Below are 24,571 nucleotides of genomic sequence, written 5' to 3' on the forward strand. Positions count from 1 at the left end.
CAATTCACTTCAGGACTACAAGATACCAGGTACATTCAGCTGCATCACTTCTAATGTGGTGTACCTAATCATTTGTACTAAATGTCCAACTGGGGGTCTGTATGCGGGGGAGACAGGGCAAAAGCTTAGAACAAGAATGAATTCTCACTGCCACACAATAAGAGAAAAAAGAATGGATCTACCTGTTGCAATACATTTTTGTCTCCCTGATCATAGCATTATGGACATGAAATTACTTGTATTAAAAGGTAACTTCTAATCTCAGAGAGACAGAAGAGTTTGGGAATATAAACTGATGACGACCTTTGACAGCCTTAGTGCAGGAACGAATATGTCGCATGGATTTATGTCTTTTTACATCAACTAAGGAACTAAGGAACTTGCCCCTTAGACTATGTGGGGTCATCACAACAGAACCAATCAGAGGACAATAAAACATTCCTTATCTAAGAACTGGCCCAACATTTATGGACATAACTGTTTATCACTCATGGTAATTCTGCTTCATGTCAACTGTCTTATCCATGGTTGTTTTTTTTCTGTGCTATGTTGTGCATAAATATGTGATTCTTCAGAATTTGTTTTAGTCTTTGCCTGATGAAGAGACCTGTGTAGTCTCGAAAGCTTGCAATTTGTTACCATCTTTTCAGTTAGCCATTAAAAGGTATCAACCACTGAGGACTCTCAATTCTAAACATTTTTCTATCTACTGGCTAACACGGTACCAAGATATATATCTTTCCTGTATCAAAAAGAATTTTGACACTGCACATACGGTAATATCAACATGCATAATAATGTTAGCATGATATTTAACAACTTACTAGCTGTAAGGGGTATTCTCAAGTTCTTAAACTGCTTTAATTAGTTGAACAGCATGAAAATAAGCAAGTTTGCAATTGACATGCTTTTTCAATCTGCTGTTATTCTCCTGAATTGACAGCTTTTATCTGTCATAGTGAATTGCTGGTTTCCATGGAGCTCGGACAGTAGTAGTAGCTGCATTCCAGGAGCCATGTGCACAGTAGCAGTCACCGCTCTCAATTGATCTCTGTACAGCTGCTAGCTACTCACTTCCCTCCTCTTCCCCTCTCTGCCCATGACAAGTTGCTGTTATAAATCTTGCAAAATCACCAACCCACAGCATTGGCTTCTCTTACAGCAGTTCTCCTCAGCTTTTGTGTCTGAAGCTTTGTGTTTGCTCATATTCCAGTGATTCTGAGATTGTCTTCCTTAGACACATTGTATTTTACATTAGACATAAAATTAGGTAGCTATTTTTTGCATTTTTTATAACAATATGGGAAAAAATGTAAATTTTCAAAATTCTGAATGTTTACTTCCTTAACCACTTTTCACACAAGCCAGTTTTCACTTTCCTGACCAGGCCAAATGTTACAATTCTGACCAGTATCACTTTATGTAGTAACAGTTCTAAAACGCTTCAATGCATCCCAGTGATTCTGTTTTTTTCATGACACATTGTACTTCATGTTAGTGGTAAATTTAAGCCAATATTTTTTGCATTTATTTGAGAAAATAACAAAATTTGGGCTGACATTTTGAAAATTTCTTAATTTTTATCTTTTAGTTTTAATGCCCTTAAACCAGATAATTATATCACACAACGTAGTTATAAAAAATAAATAACATTTACCACATGTTTACATTACATCAGCATCATTTTTTAAACATCATTTTTTTGTTATGAATAGTGATGAGCAAACCTGTGGAAGTTCGATTTTGGCCGAACTTGAGTTAAAAGTATAGTTTGGGTCCGAACTTGACCCCAAATTTGACCTTGAACCCAACAAAAGTCAATAGAGACCTGAACTTTGGTGCTGAAAAATGGCTGTAAAATGGTCATGGTAAGGGCTAGGGGGCTGCAAAGGAGAGCAAAATGGGGGTAAAGCCCCCGTCACACTAAGCGAGGTCGCTAGCGAGATCGCTGCTGAGTCACAAGTTTTGTGACGCAACAGCGACCTCAGTAGCGATCTCGCTATGTTTAACACGTAGCAGCGACCAGGCCCCTGCTGTGAGATCGCTGGTCGTGTCGGAATGGCCTGGACCTTTTTTTGATCGTTGAGGTCCCGCTGGGTAGCACACATTGCTGTGTTTGACACCTTACCAACGACCTCGTTGACGACACCGACACCGGCATTTGCGTTGCTCCGATTGGTGGTCGCTTCATTGTACAGGTCGCTACAGGTCGCCGCATCGCTGCTGCGTCGTTGGGAAGATCTCACTGTTTGACATCTCACCAGCGACCACATAGCGACGCAGCAACGATCCCTGACAGGTCGTATCGTTGTCGGGATCGCTTTAGCGTCGCTAAAGGTACCTTCACACTAAACGATATCGCTAGCGATCCGTGACGTTGCAGCGTCCTGGCTAGCGATATCGTTGTGTTTGACACGCAGCAGCGATCAGGATCCTGCTGTGATATCGCTGGTCGTTGAACAAAGTTCAGAACTTTATTTGGTCGTCAGACCGGCGTGTATCGTCGTGTTTGACACCAAAAGCAACGATACCAGTGATGTTTTACACTGGTAACCAGGGTAAACATCGGGTTACTAAGCGCAGGGCCGCGCTTAGTAACCCGATGTTTACCCTGGTTACCAGCGTAAAATGTAAAAAAACCAAACACTACATACTCACCTTCGCGTCCCCCGGCGTCCGCTTCCCACACTGACTGAGCGCCGTAAAGTGAAAGTGAAAGTACAGCACAGCGGTGACGTCACCGCTCTGCTGTTAGGGCCGGCGCTCAGTCAGTGCAGGAAGCGGACGCCGGGGGACGCGAATGTGAGTATGTACTGTTTGTTTTTTTTACATTGCGGCCCTGCGCTTAGTAACCCGATGTTTACCCTGGTTACCCAGGGACCTCGGCATCGTTGGTCGCTGGAGAGCGGTCTGTGTGACAGCTCTCCAGCGATCAAACAGCGACGCTGCAGCGATCGGCATCGTTGTCGCTATCGCTGCAGCGTCGCTTAATGTGAAGGTACCTTTATTGTGACGGGGCCTTAAGAGCAGGACAATTGCCCTGCAAACAAATGTGGACAGAAAAATGGCTTAAGCTAGTCAGTAAACATTGAGTTAATTAGTTTACCCAACTGGCTAGGCTAGATAGAATCAATAGAATGGTGTGAGGCTAGACAACGCACAGTCCAAGATCAATGTTAAGGTACCGTCACATTAAGCGACGCTGCAGCGATAACGACAACGATGCCGATCGCTGCAGCGTCGCTGTTTGATCGCTGGAGAGCTGTCACACAGACCGCTCTCCAGCGATCAACGATGCCGAGGTCCCCTGGTAACCAGGGTAAACATCGGGTAACTAAGCGCAGGGCCGCGCTTAGTAACCCGATGTTTACCCTGGTTACCAGCGTAAAATGTAAAAAAAACAAACAGCACATACTTACATTCACGTCCCCCTGCGTCCACTTCCTGACTGACTGAGCGCCGTACAGTGAGAGCAGAGCGGTGACGTCACCGCTGTGCTGCTTTCACTTTCACTTTGCGGCGCTGAGTCAGAGGAGGAAGCAGACTGCAGGGGACGCAATGTGAGTATGTGCTGTTTGTTTTTTTTACATTTTACGCTGGTAACCAGGGTAAACATCGGGTTACTAAGCGCGGCCCCGCGCTTAGTTACCCGATGTTTACCCTGGTTACCAGTGTAAAATATCGCTGGTATCGTTGCATTTGGTGTCAAACACAACGATACACAGCGATCAAACGACCAAATAAAGTTCTGGACTTTATTCAGCGACCAGCGACATCACAGCAGGATCCTGATCGCTGCTGCGTGTCAAACTAAACGATATCGCTAGCGAGGACGCTGCAACGTCACGGATTGCTAGCGATATCGTTATAAAGTCGTTTAGTGTGACGGTACCTTTACTCAATGTAGACTATTGTTATCAATGCAATGTGTAAATATCTATCTATTCATTGAAACCTACTCAGAGTTAAATCACATTAGTAAGAAAAGCAGACAGCTTTGAGCTGGTGTTATGATTTTTAGAAGGGGACAATATCCAGAAATGTTCCCAGCCTATTAATAACAGCACACAGCTGTCTGTATAGCCTTTACTGGATATTAAAAGGGGGACCAAAAAATGATGTATGGCCCCTTATTTTTAATAACCAACTGAGGAAAAGCAGACAGTTAGGGCTGTTGTTATTCTGGGAAGAGGTCAATATCGATAAAGGTTTCCAGCCTATAAATATCAGCTCACAGCTGTTTTTTCTATCCTTTACTGGTTATTTATAATGATGTGGGGGTCTCCATACTTTTATTAACCAGCAAAGGTTAAACAGACAGCTGCAGGCTGATCTTAGTAGGATTTTTTTTACCAGTAATGTTTTTTTAGCCCCAAGTTTGTATTTTTCTCTTGAGTGCACCAATACCCTACATGTAATTGGGAACTACTTTTCAGGCACAGTTGAAAGCTAAGAAGGGAAGGTGTGCCATATTATAGTCCAGATTTTGCTGTTATGGTTAGCGGGTGCCATGACCCACTGGAAGAGCCCCTGAGGAGCCAGGACAGCAGAACCATCACATAAGTGACCTCAATTTACAAACTACTCCTCTTAATAAATTCATCTAAGAATGCAGTAATCTGTTATGACCCCAGTGGACAGGGTCTCAGAGGAACGTGTAAGTCTGCGAGATTCAAAAATCCAGCTCATAGGGCTGTGGTAACTGGGTTGACCAAATAGCTACTCCTAACGCCAACACTAGAAGTAGCCGGGGATCATGCCTACGGTGATCGCTAGATGACTCGCGCCAGCCGGAGAATCTAACTACCCCTAGGAGAAGAAAACAAGACCTCTCTTGCCTCCAGAGAAAGGGACCCCAAAGCAAGATACAAGCCCCCCCACAAATAATAACGGTGAGGTAAGAGGAAATGACAAACACAGAAATGAACCAGGTTCAGCAAAGAGAGGCCAGCTTACTAATAGCAGAATATAGCAAGATAACTTATCTGGTCAACAAAAACCCTATAAAAATCCACGCTGGAGATTCAAGAACCCCCGAACCGTCTAACGGTCCGGGGGGAGAACACCAGCCCCCTAGAGCTTCCAGCAAAGGTCAGGATACAGATTGGAACAAGCTGGACAAAAATACCAAACAAAACAAAAGCAAAAAGCAAAGAAGTAGACTTAGCTTGAAATACAGGAACCAGGATCATAGGACAAGAGTACAACAGATTAGCTCTGATTTCAACGATGCCAGGCATTGAACTGAAGGTCCAGGGAGCTTATATAGCAACGCCCCTGAACTAACGGCCCAGGTGAGGATATAGGAAAAAAGACAGAAGCTCCAGAGTCAAATCACTAATGACCACTAGAGGGAGCAAAAAGCAAAATCACAACAGTACCCCCCCCCCTTAGTGAGGGGTCACCGAACCCTCACCACGACCACCAGGGCGATCAGGACGAGCGGCGTGAAAGGCACGAACTAAATCGGCCGCATGAACATCAGAGGCGACCACCCAGGAATTATCTTCCTGACCATAGCCCTTCCACTTGACCAGGTACTGAAGCCTCCGCCTGGAGAGACGAGAATCCAAGATCTTCTCCACCACGTACTCCAACTCGCCCTCAACCAACACCGGAGCAGGAGGCTCAGCAGAAGGAACCACAGGCACAACGTACCGCCGCAACAAGGACCTATGAAACACGTTGTGGATAGCAAACGACACAGGAAGATCCAGGCGAAAGGATACAGGATTAAGGATTTCCAATATCTTGTAAGGACCAATAAAACGAGGTTTAAATTTGGGAGAGGAAACCTTCATAGGAACAAAGCGGGAAGAAAGCCACACCAAATCCCCAACACGTAGTCGGGGACCCACACCGCGGCGGCGGTTGGCAAAGCGCTGAGCCCTCTCCTGTGACAACTTCAAGTTGTCCACCACAAGATTCCAGATCCGCTGCAACCTATCCACCACAGAATCCACCCCAGGGCAGTCAGAAGGTTCCACATGACCCGAAGAAAAACGAGGGTGGAAACCAGAGTTGCAGAAAAACGGCGAAACCAAGGTGGCGGAACTAGCCCGATTATTAAGGGCAAACTCAGCCAACGGCAAGAAGGTCACCCAATCGTCCTGATCAGCAGAGACAAAACACCTCAAATAAGCCTCCAAAGTCTGATTAGTTCGCTCCGTCTGTCCATTAGTCTGAGGATGGAAAGCAGACGAAAACGACAAGTCAATGCCCATCCTACTACAAAAGGATCGCCAGAATCTGGAAACGAACTGGGATCCTCTGTCTGACACAATATTCTCAGGGATGCCGTGCAAACGAACCACGTTCTGGAAAAACACAGGAACCAGATCGGAAGAGGAAGGCAGCTTAGGCAAAGGAACCAAATGGACCATCTTGGAGAAGCGATCACATATCACCCAGATAACAGACATGCCTTGAGACACCGGAAGATCAGAAATTAAATCCATGGAGATATGTGTCCAAGGTCTCTTAGGGACAGGCAAGGGCAAGAGCAACCCGCTGGCACGAGAACAGCAAGGCTTAGCTCGAGCACAAGTCCCACAGGACTGTACAAATGACCGCACATCCCTAAACAAGGAAGGCCACCAAAAGGATCTGGCCACCAGATCTCTGGTGCCAAAAATTCCTGGGTGACCTGCCAACACCGAGGAATGAACCTCGGAAATGACTCTGCTGGTCCACTTATCAGGCACAAACAGTCTGTCAGGTGGACAAGAATCAGGCCTATCAGCCTGAAATCTCTGCAACACACGTCGCAGATCTGGAGAAATAGCTGACAAGATAATACCATCCTTAAGAATACCAACAGGTTCAGCGACTCCAGGAGCATCAGGCACAAAGCTCCTGGAAAGAGCATCGGCCTTCACATTTTTTGAACCTGGTAAATACGAGACAACAAAGTCAAAACGGGAGAAAAACAATGACCAGCGGGCCTGTCTAGGATTCAGGCGTTTAGCAGACTCGAGATACATCAGATTTTTGTGATCAGTCAAGACCACCACACGATGCTTAGCACCCTCGAGCCAATGACGCCACTCCTCAAATGCCCATTTCATGGCCAACAACTCCCGATTGCCCACATCATAATTTCGCTCCGCAGGCGAAAACTTCCTAGAGAAAAAGGCGCAAGGTCTCATAACAGAGCAACCAGGGCCTCTCTGCGACAAAACGGCCCCTGCTCCAATCTCTGAAGCATCCACCTCAACCTGAAAGGGAAGCGAGACATCAGGCTGGCACAAAACAGGCGCCGAAGTAAACCGACGTTTCAACTCCTGGAAAGCCTCCACGGCAGCAGGAGCCCAATTAACCACATCGGAGCCCTTCTTGGTCATATCCGTCAAAGGTTTCACAATGCTAGAAAAGTTAGCGATAAAACGACGGTAGAAGTTAGCAAAACCCAAGAACTTCTGAAGACTCTTAACTGACGAGGGCTGAGTCCAATCAAGAATAGCTCGGACCTTGACTGGGTCCATCTCCACAGCAGAAGGGGAAAAAATGAACCCCAAAAAGGGAACCTTCTGTACACCAAAAAGACACTTTGAGCCCTTGACAAACAAAGAATTTTCACGCAAAATTTTAAAGACCATCCTGACCTGCTCCACATGCGAGTCCCAATTATCAGAAAAAAACAGAATATCATCCAGATAAACGATCAAAAATTTATCCAGATAGTTCCGGAAAATGTCATGCATAAAGGACTGAAAAACTGAAGGGGCATTAGAGAGCCCAAAAGGCATCACCAAGTACTCAAAATGACCTTCGGGCGTATTGAATGCGGTTTTCCATTCATCCCCTTGCTTAATGCGCACAAGGTTGTACGCACCACGAAGGTCTATCTTGATAAACCACTTGGCACCTTTAATCCGGGCAAACAAGTCAGACAACAGCGGCAAAGGATTCTGAAATTTGACAGTGATCTTTTTTAAAAGCCGATAGTCAATACAAGGCCTCAAAGATCCGTCCTTTTTAGCCACAAAAAAGAATCCCGCACCAAGAGGGGAAGAAGACGGACGGATGTGTCCTTTCTCCAGAGACTCCTTGATATATGAACGCATAGCGGTATGTTCAGGTATCGACAGATTAAACAGTCTTCCCTTAGGAAATTTACTGCCTGGAATCAAATCTATTGCACAGTCACATTCCCTATGAGGAGGCAATGCACTGGACCTGGACTCGCTAAAGACATCCTGATAATCAGACAAATACTCCGGAACTTCCGAAGGCGTAGAAGAAGCAATAGACACAGGCAGGGAATCCTCATGAATACCACGACAGCCCCAACTAGACACTGACATAGCCTTCCAGTCAAGGACTGGATTATGGGTCTGTAACCATGGCAGCCCCAAAACAACCAAATCATGCATTTTATGTAGAACGAGAAAACGTATCACCTCGCGGTGTTCAGGAGTCATGCACATGGTAACCTGTGTCCAATACTGCGGTTTATTTTCTGCTAATGGCGTAGCATCAATACCCCTAAGAGGGATAGGATTTTCTAATGGTTCAAGAATAGAACCACAGCGCTTAGCAAATGAGAGATCCATAAGACTCAGGGCAGCACCTGAATCTACAAACGCCATGACAGGATAAGATGACAGTGAGCAAATCAAAGTTACAGACAGAATAAACTTAGGATGCAAATTACCAACGGTGACAGGACTAACAACCTTAGATATACGTTTAGAGCATGCTGAGATAACATGTGTAGAATCACCACAGTAGTAGCACAAGCCATTCCGGCGTCTATGAATTTTCCTCTCATTTCTAGTCAGGATTCTATCACATTGCATCAAATCAGGTGTCCGTTCAGACAACACCATGAGGGAATTTGCGGTTTTTCTATCACATTGCATCACATCAGGTGTCTGTTCAGACAACAACATGAGGGAATTTGCGGTTTTGCGCTCCCGCAACCGCCGGTCAATTTGAATAGCCAGGGACATGGTATCATTCAGACCTGTGGGAATGGGAAAACCCACCATAACATTCTTAATGGCCTCAGAAAGGCCATTTCTAAAATTAGCGGCCAGTGCACACTCGTTCCAATGTGTCAGCACGGACCATTTCCGAAATTTTTGGCAATACACCTCAGCCTCGTCCTGGCCCTGAGACATAGCCAGCAAGGCTTTCTCTGCCTGAATCTCAAGATTGGGTTCCTCATAAAGTAAACCGAGCGCCAGAAAAAACGCATCAATATCAGCCAATGCCGGATCTCCTGGCGCCAACGAAAAAGCCCAATCTTGAGGGTCACCCCGTAAGAATGAAATAACAATTTTTACTTGTTGAGCAGAGTCTCCAGACGAACAAGGTTTCAGGGACAAAAACAATTTACAATTATTCCTGAAATTCCTAAACTTAAATCGGTCTCCTGAAAACAGTTCAGGAATCGGAATCTTGGGTTCAGACCTAGGATTTCTGGTAACATAATCTTGTATACCCTGCACACGAGCGGCAAGCTGGTCCACACTTGTAATCAAGGTCTGGACATTCATGTCTGCAGCAAGCTTAAGCCACTCTGAGGTAAAGGGGAAAAGAAAAAAAAAAAAAAAAAATGAGAGAGGGAAAAAAAAAACTCAAAATTTTCTTTCTTATAATCCCACTTCTGCAATGCATTAAACATTTAATACTGGCCTGGCATACTGTTATGACCCCAGTGGACAGGGTCTCAGAGGAACGTGTAAGTCTGCGAGATTCAAAAATCCAGCTCATAGGGCTGTGGTAACTGGGTTGACTAAATAGCTACTCCTAACGCCAACACTAGAAGTAGCCGGGGATCATGCCTACGGTGATCGCTAGATGACTCGCGCCAGCCGGAGAATCTAACTACCCCTAGGAGAAGAAAACAAGACCTCTCTTGCCTCCAGAGAAAGGGACCCCAAAGCAAGATACAAGCCCCCCACAAATAATAACGGTGAGGTAAGAGGAAATGACAAACACAGAAATGAACCAGGTTCAGCAAAGAGAGGCCAGCTTACTAATAGCAGAATATAGCAAGATAACTTATCTGGTCAACAAAAACCCTATAAAAATCCACGCTGGAGATTCAAGAACCCCCGAACCGTCTAACGGTCCGGGGGGAGAACACCAGCCCCCTAGAGCTTCCAGCAAAGGTCAGGATACAGATTGGAACAAGCTGGACAAAAATACCAAACAAAACAAAAGCAAAAAGCAAAGAAGTAGACTTAGCTTGAAATACAGGAACCAGGATCATAGGACAAGAGCACAACAGATTAGCTCTGATTTCAACGATGCCAGGCATTGAACTGAAGGTCCAGGGAGCTTATATAGCAACGCCCCTGAACTAACGGCCCAGGTGAGGATATAGGAAAAAAGACAGAAGCTCCAGAGTCAAATCACTAATGACCACTAGAGGGAGCAAAAAGCAAAATCACAACAGTAATCATAATGACAACACAAGTGTGTCACAGAGTTTCATACCATTGGGGAGTGTAGAAAAAATAATTACATTTTAACAACAATTTTATCTCCAAATTTTAGATTTTCCCTTGTGGAAATAGGTAAAAATGGCACCACAATTTGTGACACAATTTCTGGTGAATGTGGCAGTACCCCTTATGTGGCTGTACAGTACTACTTAGCCACATGGCGCGAATAGGGAGGGAAAGAGGGCTATCTGACTGAGAACAAATTATCATACAGAATAGTTTGCGGACTCCATTTATAAAGCCTTTAAGTGTCAGTTAAGCATGATCCCCCTCTCAAGCGACCCCATTTTGGAAATTGAGCATCTTTGGGAATTTACTGGTGCAGTGATGATTTTGACTCCATGGGTATTTTCCAGAAACAAGCAACAGTGGATGTTGCCAAATGAAAATTGCAAATCTGCCAGTGTAGTGCCCAATACATTCTAGTGCCTGTACATTGTGCCCAGCTTGTTCTTCTGGAGACACACACCTGTATATGAAGCGGACTTTCATTGCTACAGAAATGCAAAACATGTGGATGCTAAATGTGATTTAAGCACACTGTGGGACTCAGAAGGGAGAGAGGATTTGGATTTGGGAGCACAGCATTCGTTGGATTTATTTGGGGGAACGAGAAGCCAATTCACTTTTCCAGAGCTTTTGTGATACCAGTCATGTGGAAGCCCCATATATATCCATAGACAGATGAAGGACCTGAGTGTGGACTTGCTTTTTTGTGGATTGAGTTGAAACTTTTATTGGGAACATTTTAGATAACATTTTGGATCACATTTATTCGGCACTCTACACTGAGCACTTACATCAGGGTTTCCATCTAAATCTCTGAATGATGTGATTCAGATGAAACCCCGGATGGTTCTATCCAGTAACAGGAGGCAGCAGAGATAGTATGGACTCTGTCTGGCTTCAGTTCAGTGGAATCCTTTTTTTCAGTGGTGTGCACAACTGTGGCCGACCGTGATTTTATGTATGCTTAAAAAGACGGACACTAGTGGATAGTGGCGGATTATAATGAGGTCAATCTGGGCGGTAGCCCAGGGCCCAGTGGTGTGGGGGGGCCCTGGGCAACAGCTCAGATTGACCTCGGCCGCCATCAGGGCATTACTGCCCTGACTGGCGTATGGGCCTGGGCTCACCGGGCCCCTACTGGCGCTGCGGCAGTTTAACGCTATTGATGTGCGGGCGTGCGCCCGCATGTCAATAGTTAACAGCCGCCAGCCAATCGGAGGCTGGCAGCTGACATCAGCTGCAGTGTGCATGTCGCCGGCGTCTGACATCATTGTCAGTCACCGGCGAGTGCGCGCTTCAGCTGCGAGGAGGGAGTTTTGCCGCAGGAGCCCGGACAGGTGAGGAGAACTCGTTTTTTTTTAAATTGTGAATGGTAATCCGGGGGGCCCAGGCCAGAATGCTGGACGAACTGGGGGCACAGATGCTGGACACGCTTGGGGCAATATGCTGGACACACTGGAGGCAATATGCTGGATACACTGGGGGCAATATGCTGGACATACTGGGGCAGAATGCTGGACACACTGGTGGCAATATGCTGGAGACACTGGGGACAATATGCTGGACACACTGCGGGCAGGATGCTGGACACACTGGGGGCAGGATGCTGGACACACTGGGGGCAGGATGCTGGACAAACTGGGGTCAATATGCTGGACACACTGGGGCAGAATGCTGGACATACTGGGGGCAATAAGCTGGAGACACTGGGGCAGATTGCTGGACACACTGGGGCAATATGCTGGACACACTGCGTGCAATATGCTGGACACACTGGGGGCATTATGCTGGACACACTGGGGCAGATTGCTGGAGACACTGTGGGCAATATGCTGGAGACACTGGGGGCAATATGCTGGAGACACTGTGGGCAATATGCTGGACACACTGGGGGCAATATGCTGGACACACTGGGGGAAGGATGCTGGACACACTGGGGGCAATATGCTGGAGACACTGGGGCTGATTGCTGGACACACTGGGGGCAATATGCTGGAGACACTGGGGCAGATTGCTGGACACACTGGGGAAATATGCTGGACACACTGGGGTCAACATGCTGGAGACACTGGGGCAGATTGCTGGACACACTGGGGACAGGATGCTGGACACACTGGGGACAGGATGCTGGACACATTGGGGCAGGATGCTGGACACATTAGGGGCAGTGATGCTGGATATTGGGGGCAGAGATGCTGGACACTGGGGGCAGAGATGCTGGACACTGGGAGCAGAGATGCTGGACACTGGGGGCAGAGATGCTGGACATACTGGGGGCAGGACTGGAGACACGGGCAGAATGTAGATACGGGGCATGATTGGAGACACGGGGCAGAATGAAAGACATGGGGCAGGATTGGAGACAGATCGTGCAGGATCATGGGGCAGGATGGATACGATAGAGACTGATGGGGCAGGATGGGGAGATCATATGGGGCAGGATGGATACTCATGAGGGCAGGATGGGAGAACATATGGCTGGAGCCAGGAATGAGATACTCAGGGCCAGGATGGGGGATATTATTATTACCATAGGGGCTAATTAAGGGATATTATTACTGCAGTGATGTATTTATTTTATTTTTTGAGGACACTGTTTTAAATGAGGGGCGGTCCTGTTACTCTGTAGAGTGACACTATGTCGCCTCTTTTTCTTCATGTGGTGTAATGTAGAAGTTGGGAAAAATTAAGTAATGTGTTCTGCAAGCAGAGCTCGAGATAACTGTGTTATTTCCGGCAGAGACGAGTCCTGGCTGAATGAAGTGATGGCGGTCTGTGCTAGATGAAAGATGAAGGACTTCACCTAGAGACTTCACTGTTGAGTCAGTGTTACCTATACACTGACACTATACACTGTATACTATATACTGAACTGAAGGGTAAGTTGACTAGATCAATGGATGTTTGACAGGTTATAGTTTCACACAGCAACTATTTTTCTGGAATAATCTGGTTCAGGTATATGATGACCCCGTCGCAGGACCCCGTCACATGACCCCATCACATGACCGGGGGGCCCACAGTGTCTGAACAGCCCGGGGCCCTGGCTACCCTTAATCTACCCCTGCTATTGGTTCATAGGCCAGACAGAGACCACAGTGTCTCCATCTGCCTCATTATAGGGAATCTTCTGTCGGGGGTTCCGATGGAATCATGTATTTCAGAGATTTGCACAGAAACCCTAATATAAACGCTCAGGGTAGCGTGCAGGATAAATGTGACCCAATCCTTACTGTGATCTTTGGGAGGCAGAATGAACAAATGAACATTAGGTCAAGAATTGTTTTAATTTATTTTTTTACACCGTTTTTCATGTGGTATAAGTGCTAAAATGGCTTTGTTCTTCAGGCCAGTGTGATTACTGTGATACCAGATTAATATAGTTGTTTACATTTGGCTGCTATCACACACTCAACCTACATTCACATGTTCAGTATTGGGTCAGTATTTTACATCAGTATTTGTAAGCCAAAACCAGGAGACTGGGCGAGCCGGAAGTCATCATGATGACCTTGGGTTGCCATGGTAACAATCAAGCCCTCACGATGACAGCCTTCTAAATTCTGCAATAGCTATCAATTGAGGCATTTAGAGGGTGAAAGGGAATCTCTCAGCAGGATTTGTCAGGTCCCCCATACCCTCCAACCCAGCAGTATTCACTTATTTATTAGTAAATTCCCTGCCTAACCATTACCGTAAAACATTTTCTGTACAAATGAGATTTAAAAAAAAGGATTTATATTGTCCTGGTTTCCTATGCTAATGAGGGCTTTGACTAGTCGATCGGGTGTGATAACATAATTTGAAGGAGATATCATCATTGCCAGCCCCTTCAAATCTCGCACATGCATTCCACACATTTTGGCAGCATTGTTGCACCTCTGCAGCCAGGTGTACACTTCCTGGCTTCAGAGGTGCACTGCGCCTGACCAGAAGCCATCTTCTAAACATCTGGTCATCTGCATTGCACCTCTGAAGCTGGGTGTACACTTCCACAAGTGACCCTATTTAAAAACTTTACCCTCACAAGAAATCTATTTAGAGGTGTGGAGAGCATATTCAACCTACAGGTGCTTTGTGGAATATTGATACATTGGACAGTTTAACTTAAAAATTACATTTTTTCCCCACAAAATGTTGCTTTAGCCCCAAATTTTTCATTTTCACATTGATAATGAGAAAATGGACCACCAAATTTGTTGTGCAATTTCTCCTGAGTACGCCAATGCTCAATGTGTTGTGAAAAACTACTATTTCGGTACACAGTAGAGCTAAAAAAAAAAGGAGTGCCATTTTGAGAAGAACACTTTGCTCATATGGTTTGTGGGCACCATGCCACATTCGTAGAGCCCTTGTACTGCCAGAAGAGCAGTAACTCCTCCACAGATGATCCAATTTTGAAAACTAAACTACTCAAGAAATTCATCTAGGGATGTGGTAAGTATATTGAACCCACAGGTGCTTCACAGAATGTTATAGCATTGGGACGTGAAAATTAAACATTACGATTTTTACATGAAAATGCTGTTTAGCCCCAAGTTTTACATTTTCATAAAGAATAATAGGAATAAATGGAACCAAACACTTATAAAGCAATAACTTCTAAATCCAGCAATACCCTACATGTGGTCATACATACATACGAGAGATAGAGTGATATTTGATGTTTAGGGAGCAGAGTTTTCTGGAGCAGTTTGTAAAGCCCTTAAGCATCTAAAGCAGGAGAAATCCACAAAAGGCGACCCCATTTTGCAAGTGACACTCGGAAATCATCTAGGAGTGAAGTGACCACACTGGCATTTTCCAAACATTAGTGCATGGATGGATGTTTCAGAGTGAAAATGACAAATATACCATTTTATCGCTTCCGGATATGTGCCACCGTACCACCACTGCAGGACCACCGCTTGTGGCCGTACCACCACTGCATACCGCAGGACCACCATAACACCTCCAGCTCCGGGCCAGCAGCATTGACCCCTTGGTAAGAACAGTGTTCGGTTTATAAGACGCGCCCCCATTTTCCCACTATTTTTGGGAATCATAAAAGTGCGTCTTATAATCCGAAAAATACAATATTTATTGTATCGTCATATTCTGAGATCTATAACTTTTTGTATTTTTTTGCTGAACGAGCTATGTGGGGCTTGTTTTCTGCGGGAACAGTTGATGTTTTTATTTGTACCATTTTGGACTACATAACATTTTCTGATCGCTTTTTTAACAAAAATCTGAAATTCATAAATGCTTTGTGAGGGTTTTTTTTGTGCCTTTCACCATGCTAGATAGACCTCCATTCTATCCTCAATAGCCATCTTGCTCTACACCATGATAGCTTTTGCGAGCTGAGATCTGAGGCCAGTTGAAAACCGGAAGCTGGACGTCTGGCTTGTAGCCCAACGTCACACAGACACCTTCAGATGGTTTGTGTCTGTGTGTTTGAGGTCTAGTCTTGGCATGTGACGTGCAATTTCACTTGCAGTGTAGAATGGATAACTAACAAACACTTTGTGCAGATATTCACCTCACTGCACCTCTTGCTGGCATTCCATTGTGGTCTTTCCAAACCTATTTGTGATGCGATCGGCCAGTGTGATAAACTATGGACTCTTCTTTGCTTTTAGGTGTGTGACAAATAGCGATAGTTGGCTTGTTGACGAACAGGAACCATTGCACAATCCTCCCACAAGACATGATCTGATTTTTGAGGTTTCATGTGACTAAAAAATTTGCATTCAATTTGACTTTTATGCCACAGTTTGGAGCTAGGTGCTTGAAAATGTCATCACTTGTAGATCTTAGCTATAGCTGCTACTTCCTCAGTTTGCATAACTTTACAGCATGTCCTACTTGGTGTTGCAATTTCAATGTTGAGGAGTTTATATCAACTAGTAACTATAAGGGACCTATAGGAAATTTTTTCCAAAAGGGACCTATACGCATTTTTCCTACTCTTAGTAAGAAAATTAGTGACTGTTAGAATTCTTACCTGCTTTCACGTACAAGTTCATATTTTTAAGGGGTTCTATGATCCTAGGAGCCATATTTCTGCTTGCTAGAAAGAGTAAGAGTCAAATTATCTTTTAGTCCAAGAAAACCAAAGAAAATTTTCAAAAAAGGAAAAGAAAAAAATATGGCCGCACACCTTTAGTATTAAATTGATGTACACTATGTGGCCAATATACAAACAAATACATACACGATGTGTCAGCTCAGCACACCGCGAATAATGAATACATGAACTTCAATACTGCTGTAAACGTTAAAACCATAAAGTACATAGCGTTTTTGATCAAAGAGCACAAAAGCCATCTAACCACGTCAAGGTGTACTTTTTAATATGGATGGTCCCCAACCACTGTATGTCCTACCTCTACATGTGCCAAACAGGGCCTCATCTGAATGGGGAGTTAAAAGTAAACAAGGTATAGCTTGCAATTAAATCCTTGTGTGGGAAAGATTGCTGATCCCTAGAGGGGGCCACACCCCCAATATGTACTACAGAAAAGAAAGAATTTGGCCTGCTCGCCTTTCGTATTAAAGGTGCACAAATACTTTTACAGCAATATTGAAGTTCATGTATTCATTAATCACAGTGTGCTCACTCATTGTGATTGTATATGCTTGTATATGGCCACAGTAGTGAATTTGTGCACTTTCATTAATTTAACAGTAAAGGTGTGTAGGCCCATTTCTTCTTTTCTGTGGTACATAATGGGGGGTGGGTGGCCCCCTCTAGGGCTTAACACTCTTCACCACCCATTTTTCCCATGCAAGGTTTTAATTGTGTGCTATGTCTAGTATCCTTTTTACTCCCCATTCAGATGAGGCCTGGTTATTTAACCAAATATATTTTGCTTAAATTTAATTTTCACCATTCTGTTTTTTTTGTGTTCTGCTTTTTATTGAGTCAATCCTGCTTTTGACTAAATTAAAAGACTTGTCGGTGAAGACAGGTGATATTTTACTGATCGGAAGAACTGAGAATTTTGATGCGTATGAGACATTTGTTTCTCTGTTAAAAGATACAAGGACAGGTTAGATGCTTGACAGTCTCTCCATTCATTCTCTGTGGTGCTGCTGGAAAAAGTTGAACGCGGTACTTAGTTAGCCCCAGATGGAATGAATGGAGCAGCAGTCGAGCATGCACTTTGGCACTCCATTCTACCAGGGATAAGAGCGCTCCATTCAGAGCGCTTTCCTTCCTCGGCATCACTGAAACCTGGCTCACCCCCTCTGACTCAGCCTCTCCAGCTGCCCTTTCCTATGGTGGATTCCACTTCTCTCACACCCCTTGCCCAGCAACAAACGTGGTGGAGGGGTGCACTCTGTCCGCATCTACTCCCCCTCCATTCTCCAGCTGGCTGTCATCTACCGCCCCCCAGAACTAGCCATCTCCACCTTTCTTGACCACTTCACCACCAGGCTACTTCATTTCCTCTCAGCTGACATTCCCACTATCATCATGGGTGACTTCAATATCCTCATTGACACTTCCACCTCAGCCGCCTCTAAACTTTTATCGCTCACTGTCTCCTTTGGTCTCACTCAATGGTCATCCCCAGCCACCCATAAAGATGGCCACACATTGGACCTCATCTTCACCCGCCTCTGTTCCCTTACTAATCTCACTAACTCACCCCTCCCCCTGTCTGACCACAACCTACTGACATTTTCTTCTCTCTCCCGTCCAAGTGAGCAACCTCCACTCCACAATCTCACTCACCCTTGCAGAAATCTCAAACACCTCAATTTACAATCACTCTCTGAGTCCCTTCTCCCTCTTACAGACATAGCTTCCTTCCATGACACAGATGCTGCTGCCTCTTTTTATAACACCACAATAACAGCAACAATTGATTCGGCCGCCCCACTCATGCATAGCAAAAATCGTAGAATCAACAGGCAGCCCTGGCTAACCAGCCTGGCCAAAGAACTGAGACGGGCTTCCAGGATCGTTGAATGGCGATGTAAGAGATCTCATTCTGCTGAGCACTTCACTGCATACAAGCAGTCCCTCGCCAGCTTCAAGTCCACGCTCACTGCCGCAAAACAAATTTACTTCTCATGTCTCATAGCCTCCCTGACTCACAACCCTAAACAGCTCTTCAACACTTTCAATTCTCTACTCTGTCCCCCAGCATCTCCTCCCTCCCCTCTCATTTCAGCTGAAGAATTTGCCTCTTTCTTTAAGCAGAAGATAGATAACATCAGACAAAGCTTTGGCCCGCAGCCCCCAATGCCCCTCCTCTTGACTTCTCAGCCCTGTTCCAAAGCCAGCTTCTCCACCATGACAGATGATTAGCTCTCCATCCTTCTATCAAGATCACATCTCACCACTTGCATTCTTGACCCACTCCCGTCCCACCTCATCCCTAACCTTGCAAAAGACTTCATCCCAACCCTAACACAACTCTTCAATCTCTCACTTACTAACGATGTCTTCTCCTCATCCTTCAAATATGCATCAATCACACCTATCCTCAAAAAACCCTCCCTCGACCCATCCTCTGTGTCCAGCTATCGCCCAATATCCCTTCTCACTCATGCCTCAAAACTACTGGAACAGCATGTCCATCTTGAACTGTCCTCCCACCTCTCCTCCTTCTCCCTCTTTGACCGGTTACAATCTGTCTTCTGAACCCATCACTCAACTGAAACTTCCCTAACTAAAGTGACCAATGACCTACTAACCGACAAGAGCAAGTGACACTACTCTGTCCTCCTCCTCCTGGACCTGTCTTCTGCCTTTGACACTGTGGACCACTCCCTCCTGTTACAGATTCTCTCATCTCTTGGCATCACAGACTTGGCCCTATCCTGGATCTCATCATATCTAACAGACCGGACATTCAGTGTCTCCCTCTCCCACACCACCTCCTCATCTCGCCCCCTGTCTCTCGGTGTTCCCCAAGGCTCAGTTCTAGGGCCCCTACTCTTCTCCATCTACACCTTCGGCCTGGGACAGCTCATAGAATCCCACGGTTTACAATATCATCTCTACGCTAATGACATGCAGATCTACCTATCTGGACCCGACCTCACTTCCATACTGACCAAAATCCCACAATGTCTGTCTGCTATTTCATCCTTCTTTTCTGCTCGTTTTCTAAAACTGAACATGGAAAAAACAGAATTCATCATCTTTCCCCCACCTCACTCTACCCCTCCACCCGACCTATCCATCAATGTCAATGGCTGTTCACTTTCCCCGGTCCGGCACGCTCGGTGCCTCGGGGTGATCCTTGACTCTACCCTCTCTTTCAAGCCACATATCCAAGCCCTTGCCTCCTCTTGCCGATTCCAACTCAAAAATATTTCCCGGATCCGTGCATTCCTTGACAATGAAACCACAAAAACACTAGTACATGCCCTTATCATCTCCCGCCTCGACTACTGCAACCTCCTACTCTCTGGCCTCCCCTCTAGCACTCTGGCACCACTCAAATCCATCCTAAATTCTGCTGCCCGACTAATCCACCTGTCTCCCCGTTACTCCCCAGCCTCTCCTCTCTGCCAGGCCCTTCACTGGCTTCCTATATCCCAGAGGCTACAGTTCAAAACACTAACAATGACATACAAAGCCATTCACAATCTGACTCCTCAATACATCTGTGACGTGGTCTCCCGTTACCTACCTACACGCAACCTTCGATCATCTCATGATCTCCTTCTCTACTCCTTTCTCATCTCTTCCTCCCACAACTGCATCCAAGACTTCACCCGTGCTTCCCCTATACTTGGAACTCTCTACCCCAACACATCAGGCTCTCACCTACCACAGAAACCTTCAAAAGGAACCTGAAGACCCACCTCTTCCAACAAGCCTACAATCTGCAATGATCCCCAGTCTACTGAACCACCACATGACCAGCTCTACCCTCACCTAGTGTATCCTCACCCATCCCCTGTAGACTGTGAGCCCTCGCGGGCAGGGTCCTCTTTCCTCCTGTACTTGTGTGTGCCTTGTTTTACTCATGTTTATTGTACTTGTCTATATTTGCCCCGCTCATATGTAAAGCACCATGGAATAAATGGCACTATAAAAATAAATAATAATAATAACAATAATTACTGCGGGTCCCAGCAATTGGACCCCCACAGATTATTAGGCTATTACCAACACCTATTGTAGCATATGAATAAGGCCTTCATCCAGGTTCATTCAACGTGGGTTTTTCTGTAAATTTCTACAAAAAAGTAGTATGGGCTTATTTAGGCAGAATGTCCAAAGAGGTTTTTCTGCCTCCTTGTAAATCTCCCTAAGGGCGCAGTCAGACGTCCGTATAACGGATGATGATCGCATTGCAATGCTTGGACTGGCCGGCAGCTCTTTTGACCTGAGTGCGACAGCATGTATTTCTATGGAACTGTCATTCTTGGGTCAGTAAAGCAGACGGCCAGTCCGAGCATTGTGGTGCATGTATTTCTATGTAACTGTCATTCTTGGGTCAGTAAAGCAGACGGCCAGTCCGAGCATTGTGGTGCATGTATTTCTATGTAACTGTCATTCTTGGGTCAGTAAAGCAGATGGCCAGTCCGAGCATTGTGGTGCAATCGCCATCCATGTTATATGGCCATCTGACTGCGTGCTTACACTTTTCCCCACTGCCGTTGTTTAATAAATACTGACTTTTATACAATCAGAAATGGATTAATTCTAAAAGAATATCAATGGGTTATTTTTAAAACACCAAATTAAATACATACAGTATAAGTGGCAAACTACATTTACCTGCACCTCTGAAATCGAAACTGATCCAAGTGCACAAAACACACATTGCACACATCTTGATCATATCTCTGCCCTAGAAAGCAAAGAGAATAATATGCAATTAGCCAATGTTTTCAAACATATTTACAGAGGTTGTCCACTACTTTAACACTGATGACCATTCCTTAGGATAGGTCATCAGTGTTTGATGGGTCGGGGTCCGACATTCGGAACCCCTTCTATCAGCTGTTCTCAGTGTTGGCGGTGGTCGCTGGCTGCAAATGCTCCATTGCGGAGCTGCTCCACCTTCTGATAGTAGCCGTGCCAGGATACTGCACATCTGCCTTCTATTCCAATCAATAGGAGGCGGATGTGCGGTACCCGGGACCATTATGATAAAGTCACTTTTATATCTGCTGCAGATCTACCAGTTCTGTGAATGATTATCTTTGTATGACCGTGACCCCAAGGGAACCACAACCTTGATAATGCAAGATTCAAAAAGTCAACCAGGTCTGATTTTTTTTATGGAACCTTATTATCGTGGTCACTGTACCTTCTGGATCATAAAATAAAATATATATATATATATATATATATATATATATATATATATATATATATATATATATATATATATATATATACAGTACAGATCAAAAGTTTGGACACACCTTCTCATTTAAAGATTTTTCTGTATTTTCATGACTATGAAAATTGTAAATTCACACTGAAGGCATCAAAACTATGAATTAACACATGTGGAATTATATACTTAACAAAAAAGTGTGAAACAACTGAAAATATGTCTTATTTTCTAGGTTGTTCAAAGTAGCCACCTTTTGCTTTGATGACTGCTTTGCACACTCTTGGCATTCTCTTGATGAGCTTCAAGAGGTAGTCACCGGGAATGGTTTTCACTTCACAGGTGTGCCCTGTCAGGTTTAATAAGTGGGATTTCTTGCCTTATAAATGAGGTTGGGACCATCGGTTGTGTTGTGCAGAAGTCTGTTGGATACACAGCTGATCCTTCTGAATAGAATTTGTATTATGGCAAGAAAAAAGCAGCTAAGTAAAGAAAAACGAGTGGCCATCATTACTTTAAGAAATGAAGGTCAGTCAGTCCAAAAAATTGGAAAAACTTTGAAAGTGTCCCCAAGTGCAGTTACAAAAACCATCAAGCGCTACAAAGAACCTGGCTCACATGAGGACCGCCCCAGAAAAGGAAGACCAAGAGTCACCTCTGCTTCTGAGGATAAGTTTATCCGAGTCACCAGCATCAGAAATCACAGGTTAACAGCAGCTCAGATTAGAGACCAGGTCAATGCCACATAGAGTTCTAGCAGCAGACACATCTCTACAACAACTGTTAGAGGAGACTTTGTACAGCAGGCCTTCATGGTAAAATAGCTGCTAGGAAAGAACTGCTAAGGACAGGCAACAAGCAGAAGAGACTTGTTTGGGCTAAAGAACACAAGGAATAGACATTAGACCAGTGGAAATCTGTGTTTTGGTCTGATGAGTCCAAATTTGAGATCTTTGGTTCCAACCACCGTGTCTTTGTGCGACGCAGGAAAGGTGAACGGATGGACTCTACATGCCTGGTTCCCACCGAGAAGCATAGAGGAGGAGGTGTGATGGTGTGGGGGTGCTTTGCTGGGGACACTGTTGGGGATTTATTCAAAATTGAAGGCATACTGAACCAGCATGGCTACCACAGCATCTTGCAGCGGCATGCTATTCCATCCGGTTTGCGTTTAGTTGAACCATCATTTAATTTTCAACAGGACAATGACCCCAAACACACCTCCAGGCTGTGTAAGGGCTACTTGACCAAGAAGGAGAGTGATGGGGTGCTATGCCAGATGACCTGATGGTTTGGGGTAAGCTGGACCGCAGAGTGAAGGTAAAAGCGCCAACAAGTGCTAAGGATCTCTGTGTACTCCTTCAAGATTGTTGGAAGACCATTTCCGATGACTACCTCTTGAAGCTCATCAACAGAATGCCAAGAGTGTGCAAAGCAGTCAAAGCAAAAGGTGGCTACTTTGAAGAACCTAGAATATAAGACATATTTTCAGTTGTTTCACACTTTTTTGTTAAGTATATAATTCCACATGTGTTAATTCATAGTTTTGATGCCTTCAGTGTGAATTTACAATTTTCATAGTCATGAAAATACAGAAAAATCTTTAAATGAGAAGGTCTGTCCAAACTTTTGGCCTGTACTGTATATATTAACAGCTCCTGATAAAATTTATTTCAACTTTATTCTATCATAGATTTAAAAATATCATTTAAGTTTAAAGAAATTTGCCAGGAGCTAGAAATATCTTTTTTTTATCAATTTTTCTCATCGTCACACGAATATTCGGGTCGCGATTTCCCTGTACAGTGGACTACGACAATTGGTGAGCTGGCATAAATTTTTTCTACCTACCTTCTGGGTCAAAATGCGATCCTAGTCACTTGCATTGTGCCGTGATGTAGCAGTGACACCCGGCAATCTTTGGCTGCTCGACCTGTTTAACATTAGTGTGTGAGTTTCTCCGCTGCTCCAGGGTGACAATTCATTTTCTGTTGTCACGTTTAAACTTATAGTTTATTAATATTTGAACAACTGAATAATATGCTATACATTAAACATACAAATATTTTATTTTGAAGCACATAAGAACATACCTTTTGTAATATTGTTGTTCACAACTTTATAGGTTATGCAGAAGAATGAATTTTTGTGGAAAAGTGAATGCATTTTCCACTCTTCAGCTATGTTTAAAAATAACTTGTAATTGTACTTTTTTTTCCATTTTTTCTACTTGACCCTCTCTGAAATGTCCAGTGGTCCATACAGGCAGCATACAAACATGGCCACTGAAGGCCAAACATCATAAGTGCCAAAATTACAAATACACAAGTTAAATCAATGACTACAGAAAGGAAACTTACTTCTGTGTTGGAAGAAGATTCACTTCAAATGCAAGAAGTTTTCAGGAATAATCTGTTACTGCAAGATGGTCAGGGAAAGGGAAAAGACAAATTGACTTCTGCAATATTCCTAGACTCTTTGTCACATGAAATGATTTTGAGGAAGTATGTAAAAATGCTAAGCTGAGTATTTTTAAGTTAACCTATTTTGGTAGCAGTGAGTTTAAAAGGGAATCTGTCAGTCAAAATTGACAATATAGACTGAGCACATAGCCTTGGGGAGGATGCAGCCCTTATAAAAAATGTACACCTTTAGTGTTGCTGCCTTCGTAAAGTGTAATCAAATATGTTAGAGTGCTCAGATGATCATCTTTGGTGTGGCTAGAAGGATCGATCACTGCATTATTCCACCTACTGGTTTTCATTCTCTGCCTCCCATGCTGGTGATGACAGCACTGGCTTACCT

At 44.5% G+C, this 24,571-nt stretch overlaps 1 protein-coding gene across 3 annotated transcripts in view; it reads right to left on the bottom strand.

Moving 5' to 3' along the window:
- The window catches only part of LOC143818311 (interleukin-1 receptor type 2-like), a 47,380-nt gene extending 23,189 nt beyond the window's left edge, over positions 1 to 24,191 (bottom strand). The window contains exons 1-4 of one of the 3 annotated variants that reach the window (XM_077299662.1): positions 24,127 to 24,170; positions 23,618 to 23,699; positions 21,202 to 21,274; positions 16,456 to 16,521 (exon numbers count right to left, since the gene is read on the bottom strand). In XM_077299662.1, coding sequence (XP_077155777.1) covers positions 16,456 to 16,521; positions 21,202 to 21,265 — 130 coding nt within the window. In that variant the 5' untranslated portion in view covers positions 21,266 to 21,274; positions 23,618 to 23,699; positions 24,127 to 24,170. Of the gene's footprint in view, positions 1 to 16,455; positions 16,522 to 21,201; positions 21,275 to 23,617; positions 23,700 to 23,859; positions 23,984 to 24,126 lie in introns of those variants that run through there. The other 2 variants (XM_077299661.1, XM_077299663.1) reach the window with 2 other exon arrangements.
- Between the last annotated feature and the right edge of the window lie 380 nt (positions 24,192 to 24,571).

Source organism: Ranitomeya variabilis, chromosome 3 (assembly GCF_051348905.1).
Source record: "Ranitomeya variabilis isolate aRanVar5 chromosome 3, aRanVar5.hap1, whole genome shotgun sequence".
Lineage (NCBI taxonomy): Eukaryota > Metazoa > Chordata > Amphibia > Anura > Dendrobatidae > Ranitomeya > Ranitomeya variabilis.